Raw genomic sequence first — 7,905 nt, forward strand, 5'->3', positions numbered from 1 at the left:
CTAGATGCTTCCAGAAAAGGAGAGAATCTAAAGGACGAAAATTTATCCAGAAACAACTCATATTCCTTTCTCATATTTGGATTAATTTTAAAAATACCGATCACTATACTTGGTTAATAACCGACTCAGCAAAAATTGATGATTAGGCATGTTACCTAACTTGGCATTCAGTTGTTCACCCTAGTCTAGTATCCATATAAGTAGAAATAGGCTTAATGCAATATCTAGATATACAAAATTATTATATTAGAAAGAATTGAAAAAGGGATTAGTGTTCTAGAACATGAACCTGAAATCGCAAATAATATTACATAACAAGATGATTACACCATTTAAATCTCTCACAATCACTCTTCACCTCAATTTCTCTCTGCCCTCTCTTCCCAAAGTCATGCACAAATGCGAGCAAACTCACATCAAATACATTGGAAGTTACAAGATTTAAACAAAAAGTAAAATCTAACGTATAGAAAAATTTACCAAGAATCAGTACGGAGTATAGTAGTAACCAGCAGGTGGTACTCCGACTCCGTTCACCGGTGGCATTCCATACGGCATTGGGGGCTGTACGCCAGGAGCGTAATATCCACCCGCACCGATCTTGTTCAGACTGGTCTGGCCTTGCATGCCGTCTCTGTGATACTGCTGCCATACCATCTGCTCCTGCACCAGCAACTGCTGCTTCTTCTCCATGTCGGCCATCTGCACGTATGAAGGGGGCGCGATGCTTAAGGACGCAGCAAATGGATCCTGTCCAACGGCCTGGACTGTTCCATCCGGTGCAGGGAGTGCCAAGACTGGAGTTTTACTTGCTCCAGGACCCGGCAATGCAACGCTGCTGGCACTTCCGCCACTCAAGTGAGCAGTGCTCACATGCTGCCTAACCATTCCCTGATCATACATGCCATTCAACAACAACGGATCAAGTCCACCACCCATTGCAGCCTTTTGCTTAGACAAATGACTAGCAGTTTCAACAAGAGCCAATTCCCAATCGGCCTTGCCCGTCTCTGCAGCTGGATTTTGCCAAGCAGAAGTCACCTCCGACTCCCCATTCGGATGGAATGCTTCCCACGAGCCATTCCCATTGTTCGCCACTGGTCCAGCAAACAATGCCAAAGCAAATTTATTCCCTTGATCATCAGCACTCACTCCCTCATCCCTTAGATCCAGCAGATCTCCAGACTCTTGAACGGCAGGCTTAGGAGGCTGAGGCTCAGGTTGTGGTGGGGGAGTATGGTCCTCAGGAGGTGGCAGTGCCTTAATCTCATTCATATCTGGCACCGGCTCTTCCTCCACTGGAGGAGCTGGCAGTGCCTCGAACTTCCTCTCTGGACTCTTCATTGCTTTAGCCCTATCCCTCACAAATTCCTCCAAAGTCTCCAACAATTTTCCAGTAATTTTCTGAACTTCTGGATAATCAGAAGATCTTGACACGCCAATGTCCTTGCACCAGTTATAAAATCCGACCAACTCATCTATCTGCTTTGCTGAGCTAGCATAAGCATCGAATGCCTTCACACAATCCTGATACTCCATATCAAAGAACTTGTCCAGCAGCACAGCCAAAACCTCACAGATATCAGCATACAACTTGAAGCTCTCCTTAACAATTGTATACAGTGCAACCAGAATCATCCTCTCATTCTTTGCCAAACCCGTTGGCCGGCAACACAAAAACCGATCCAACAGCCTCTGCAAATGACCCATCTTCCCAAAGATCCTCTCAGGCGCCATATCCCTGAGAGGAGTAGCATCTTTCCTCTCCTGCGTCGATTCCCTCACATCACCAGACGACCTTGATCTGCGCATTCCATAAGGCTCCTCCCGATACTCATGGCTATACTCGTATCCACCCCTGTTTGATTCTGGAGGCGATCGATAATTATATCTGTCATCTCTGGCCCCAGATCTCTCCATATCACCTCCATTCCCGCTCTGCTTCCGCTCATAAATCATCATCTCCAGCCTCTGATCCAAGTAGAGCGCATATGTCCTCACAAAAGCCGAATGATCCCAAGAGCTGGAGTGCGCCTCGTCGCGGAAATCAGACATATTCAACAGCCTAGTCCCCCTTCTAGTAGCATACATGATTTCCTGCTGGAAGACAGCATCCCCTTCATTGAGCAATCGATGAATAAGCATCAAACACTTGAGAGCCACAATCCAATCACGCGTTTTCCCCAATCTTTTGGACACGGCAACAACACAGGCGCTAACATACCCACGCGAAAAGGAGGTCAATTGGAGAATTTCCCTTATGTACTTCTCCGAAGCCGGATCATCATCGTGGCTGGTAGCTTTGACTATGGCTACTTCCAGCTCCGGCGCCATGTTGCTCGCGACCTTAGCGATCCCGATGCTCGTCTGATCCTTCACCGCCCCGATCGCTTTTCGTATTGTGCTCGGCGCCATGGCTTTAATCCGATCTCGTCGATACCCTACACCAAAAACACAATTTCAACACAAAATCTCACTCGCTATAATCAATTCAGCTTTTTATGCAACTTAATCAGTCAAAAATAACCAAATCAAATAAAAAAAACACACAATCAGCTCATTTTTCAACGAAAACACAGCCTTCCGGCGAACAAAATGAAAAAAAAAATCAAACAGATTGAGCCTTCAATTTATTCACCTTTCAAAAAATAAACAGATTCAGATCCGACCGCGAAAAATCAGCTGGGAGTGAATAAGCAAAAAGGAATGAGGTCAGAGGTGCAGTAAATTGTGTAATACTTATGTGAAATTTAAGGTTTTAGAGAAATCGGAATAGCGCTTCTCTCTCTAGATTTGCTGCGAAGTTGGGGAGAGAGACAGGTATAAAATTAGAATGGAGTCCAAAAAAATTAGTCTAGAAAAATAGAGTGAGCAGAAAGGTGGATTTAAATGGTGCAGTGAGATCCGGGAGAATCGGGGCCGTCCATTTCTAAGATCTTTCCCTCCTTCCTTCCGTCTCTAATTCTTCTTCTTCTTCTTCTCTTAATAATTTAATTAATTTATGTATTTATAGTACTTAATCTTAATGTAATGAAGATTTATATAAATTAAATAAAAATATAAAATGGGAAGTGGGGTATGGCGGTGATAATGTGGCCTATGCTATGAGTGTGTGGTTTCGGAATGCCACTCTTTTTGTAGTTGTCGGTGATGCACTTTGTCAATTTTGTATAATTATATTATGGTACTTAGTTGCATTATTTCTATGATTTATTATGATAATAAAATAAAAAATTAGACACATCTATGATTTATATTTCCGAAAAATATATCCATACTCGTACCTAAATTCATGGTTCTTACAAAAGGATTAATGGGCTTGTAAATTGCAGTAGTATTACATCATTAGCAGCCTCATTTTGCGGCTTTACTGCAAACATCTATTTTGTCCGGCCGCCCCATTTATAGCTGCAACCGGTGGCGAAGCCAATAATTTGACGGTGGAGGGCCAAATTTCAAATTCTTATTATATAAATATATGGAATATAAAACTATTGAACTATGCCATATCCATTTATCCAAAGTCTATTTAGAATATGATATACTGTTTTTCTTATGTAGATAATCGATTATGTTATTTATTGTGAACGACACTCAAAATCAGTCTATTAAGACAATCTCTAATTATATACCTAATATCATTTTTTGTGTAAAAAACTTTTCTAATCATACTCATTTTTATGTTTTTCTACGGAACAATACCAAATACACTTACTCCAAAAAATTTTATACTAAAAAATAATGTAAAAATCTAGTTAGGTGTAAATAGCTGGAGTTAAATTACTTTTGGTGTGATATATACTCAAAAATGAGTTTCATTATCACCATAATCTTTCTTTTGGATCTGATTTTCATATTTCAATTTAGTACTGTAGTAATATCTTAACTCTTAAACATACTTGATAAGCAAAATATCTGTTAGATTATGACATGCTTCAACCCTACAATACTGTCTCCTCTGGGAAAAGGAAGCATAGTAACGAGGCATTACAGGGTGTCTTTTCATCTACAATACCAATATAATACTGGCTCCAATTTCGTATGTTGCCGTCTTTTATCCATTTAAAGCCCATTTAACTGTAAAATCCAACCTATCAAATTATTAGGAATTAACTACAATGCTCCTACTAAACATCTAATTCAATCAAAATGAGATTAGCTTAATGTATTAGTGTGTGAATGAGAATCCCTAGATCGATTTCTAACTCTAAATTGGGGATAAATAGTACTATCAATGTAATGATTTACTTAATGACATTTCATGCATTAAATAAACAGAGTCAAAAGCTTTTGTATGCTGTAAATTATTTTTCGAGTGCTTGTACGTTGTAAAAACTCCTTCGTTTATTTTTCAATGAATAAAATAAATGATTTTTTGTTACAATGTGTGATGTTTTTACATTTAATGGTTTTTTACATATTTAAATATATAAAAAAATAAAACAAATCTAAATCTTTTGTTTAAGTAGACTTGTTGTGGGCATCGTTCAATTTAAGGTAGCATAGTCTGCTCTTAACAAAAAAAAAAAAGTGTATTTCACAACCTAGATAAACCTCGACTACCTATCATGAAGGTTGAAGTGTCAATCCGTATATTTCCAAGCCTTAACGAAATAAGTTGACACTAATGTGATATAACACCGAACTGATTTAACAAAGAGACATGTATGCAATGTTATCTACTGAAAGACGAAGATCTCGATTATCAATATTTCTTAATCAATATATTTAGCCTTAAACATACGGTATTGATTATGCATTCCTTTGATCTATCAAAAGAAGCGAATTTTTCGCAATCCAAGGATCCTGATATGTTGGGTAATGGTGATCAGTATCTAGTGGTGTTAAGATTGCTATTATGTTAAATGACGCCCCAATAAGTCTGGTTTGATAATGTCTTCAATAGGAGCTTGAAGTAAAGTTTTATTTTTCAGAACCTAGCTAGTTGGAATTTTATTACACGAATAATAAATAAGAACTTCTAGCTATGTTCACTTTTGATATAAATAAAATATTACTTAAGTCAATAGCGGACTTCAATTAGTTAACAGACATTTATATCTTAAGCGCGAGAAATGATTAAATTAAAACAAGAAAGCTTGGATTAGTTATACTTTTGGATTTTGATTGAAAATCAATATTATTGTACTTTAGTGGCGGATAATAATATTCTATTTTGGTTTGGATTAAATTGGGACTCAATTTAATTATTTAAAGTCAAATAGGTGTGGCCCAAATACAAACCTCCATAGATCCCTGACTAGCCCAATACACAACTTTTTAAATTGGAGAATAGATGAGAGATAGACTTAAGCCTGCACAGAATTTCCGTCCCCTTCTCCGTTGGAGTTCTTGAAAGTCCAGCTTTATCGATGTGTGTACTTTAAATATTGGTCAAACTTCTCAGATCCAGAGAATCAGCTAGATCACATGGTCTAGGAACTCAGAGAATCCTTGAAATCCCCGGTCGTTGGGCACGCAATCTTTTTCTGTTTCAAAACCCTCAACCCACGATACTAAAGACTAGGATAAGGAAGTAGGGATCGAATCCCACAGAGATGGAAGTGTAAGGAGGCATTTAAGAGACTTTGGAAAAGGGTTTTGGCTGCTGCCACACAACTTTGGGTTGAGATCTTAACTACTAGACTCGGGAAATGTAAATGATCTATTCTAACAGCTAGACCTAGGAAAAGGAAAACATAACGAAAGCATGCATGACGAGAACAGAGTGATACGCTCGGATTTTGCACTGTTTTAAGGCCATTATTTGTTTAATGTCAAAGTCACTCTACACGTCCATTATTTGCATATTTTGTCTATTTTGGTATTTTGACTTGTTTTGTGAGAAATGTGCATAATTGAGCCGAAAAAGGGAGCCAAAACACCAAGTTTGGAAATCTGAGTCGACGGCGACCGGCGACCGCGGGCGCCCGACGGCAGATCAATGCTAACGGTCCGCCTCGAAAAAATGTGCTTGGAAGAGAAAGTCTCTCCGGCGACCGCCGGAAGACGTGCGGCGGTCCGCCGAGGGAACAAACTCTCTGGACTCCAACGCGGTGACCGGCCGGCCAAGGTGCGGCGGCCCGCCGAGAGAAAGGCGGCGAATTCGAGAAGCCCTAGATTTGCGCCTAGATTTACCATATTTTGGAGATCTTTTCCTTCTACAATAAGGAATGACTTTCCCCTATAAATAAGACCTCAAGCTTCATCAAAAAGGGAGAACTTCTACTTGCAAAATACTTCATAGAGATCAAGACCTAGAGTACTTCATTGGTGCAAGGAGTTGGAGAAGGATTTCAAGAACATCAAGAACGACAAGGATTCAGCCTACGGGTTTTATTTGCTTTAGTTTTATGTTCAAATTGTCTTCCCTTCAATCTATGTTTTTAGCTTATTCATTTATGTGTAACTAAACTCATAGGATTCTAGGGATGTGTTAGTAACGACTTTGGTTATACAAATTCCTTTTTCTTTTAATATCCGTTTTCTTTTTACTTTGTTTCTTCCCTAAGTAATCTTGATGCTGCATGATTGAGTGACACAATTGTGTATGATTTAATATAACTTGCTTCATAACTGTGACAGAGTTCTAGCGAGTTAGATCCACTTAGTAGACGCTACAGTTAGCTTCCCTTAAAACGGCACTGTTAATTGAGAGTGAGGACTTTTCAAGGGTCTTAGGAGCTTTTTGGAGTTACGTGTTAGGATTGACAACCCTAATCTTGTAATCAACGTTTGTATCGCATGAGCATAAGCTAGGTGACTCGTTCTATCAAAGTAATAACTGTGTTAGGGTATTGTAGTTGGAATTTTGTATAACCATAACTTGTGAACACACATCTCTTGGATTCCCTTATCTCTATCGTCTTTCTCTGTGTTTTATTCGCTTTTAGTTGGTCTATGATTTCTATTGTTTTTAGTTTTCCAAAAGTTTTCAAAACCCACTTGTTTTTCCAGATAGTATTTGAGTCTTAGTAGAGGATAGACACTTTGTGTTCGTCTTCCCCGTGTTCGATATCCGGTACTAACCTTTAGCTATACTATATATACTCTGTATACTTGCAGGTTTATTTAGTGCTAATAAAAAGTGCATCAAGTTTTTGGCGCCGTTGCCGGGGAAGACAATTCACTTTGGAGTGATATCTTCAAACGGATAATTTTACTACTTTGGATTTTACTGCTTTTAATTCTTATTTTTATTTTTATTTTTACTTTTTCATTTTCATTTTAAATTTTATTTTTCTTTTTTTAGTTTCTGCAAGTTGTGCAGATTTGCGTATCTTGTGGAGAAAATAAGATGGCGGAGCCTACCAACCACGATCTTATCATCGCCCTCCGAAAGGAGGTGGAAGAGATACGAGAAGAGAGAGCTCGGGCAAAAGTTGAAAAAGAAAAACGAGCAAGGGAGGTAGTTCCAGTCTTGAATATGTTTAGTCATGGTAACATTGTGGACATTCCTGCAGGTCCGCAGATAGAGGCTAACAACTTCAAGTTGGGGATACCCTTAATCAATAGGGTTGAACAAAATGCCTTCGCAGGAAGAGACACCGAGGATGCAAATCGACATCTCACCAAGTTCGTGGAAATAGCTAATACAATCAAGATCAATGGTGTTGATGATGATATTGTTAGGGTAAGACTTTTTCCCTTTTCCTTAACTGATGCTGCTAAAGAATGGTATGATTGTCTGCCTGCAGATAAAACCACCAATTGGAAGGATCTAGTGGTGCTCTTTCTCGATAAGCACTACCCGCCTGGCACCATCCTAAAGCTTAAGTGTGAGATCTTTCAATTCATGCAGGGATCCGATGAGCCTCTAGTTTGTTGGATTCATATAATGGGTTTAACGAAAAAATCTCTAGTTTGTTGGATTCAGGGGCGAATGGGGGATTCTTGAGGAAAGGA

The 7,905-nt window shown here is 39.0% G+C and overlaps 1 protein-coding gene across 1 annotated transcript; it reads right to left on the bottom strand.

The window, feature by feature from the left end:
- Positions 1-284: 284 nt before the first annotated feature.
- On the bottom strand, positions 285-2,863 carry LOC125222032 (probable clathrin assembly protein At4g32285). The gene is made up of 2 exons (XM_048124426.1): positions 2,639-2,863; positions 285-2,441 (listed from the first exon to the last, which is right to left on the bottom strand). Exon 2 carries the CDS (start codon positions 2,413-2,415, stop codon positions 487-489), a length of 1,929 nt encoding a protein of 642 aa, XP_047980383.1. The 5' UTR covers positions 2,416-2,441; positions 2,639-2,863; the 3' UTR covers positions 285-486.
- Between the last annotated feature and the right edge of the window lie 5,042 nt (positions 2,864-7,905).

This window comes from Salvia hispanica, chromosome 4, assembly GCF_023119035.1.
Source record: "Salvia hispanica cultivar TCC Black 2014 chromosome 4, UniMelb_Shisp_WGS_1.0, whole genome shotgun sequence".
In the NCBI taxonomy this organism is placed as follows: Eukaryota; Viridiplantae; Streptophyta; class Magnoliopsida; order Lamiales; family Lamiaceae; genus Salvia; species Salvia hispanica.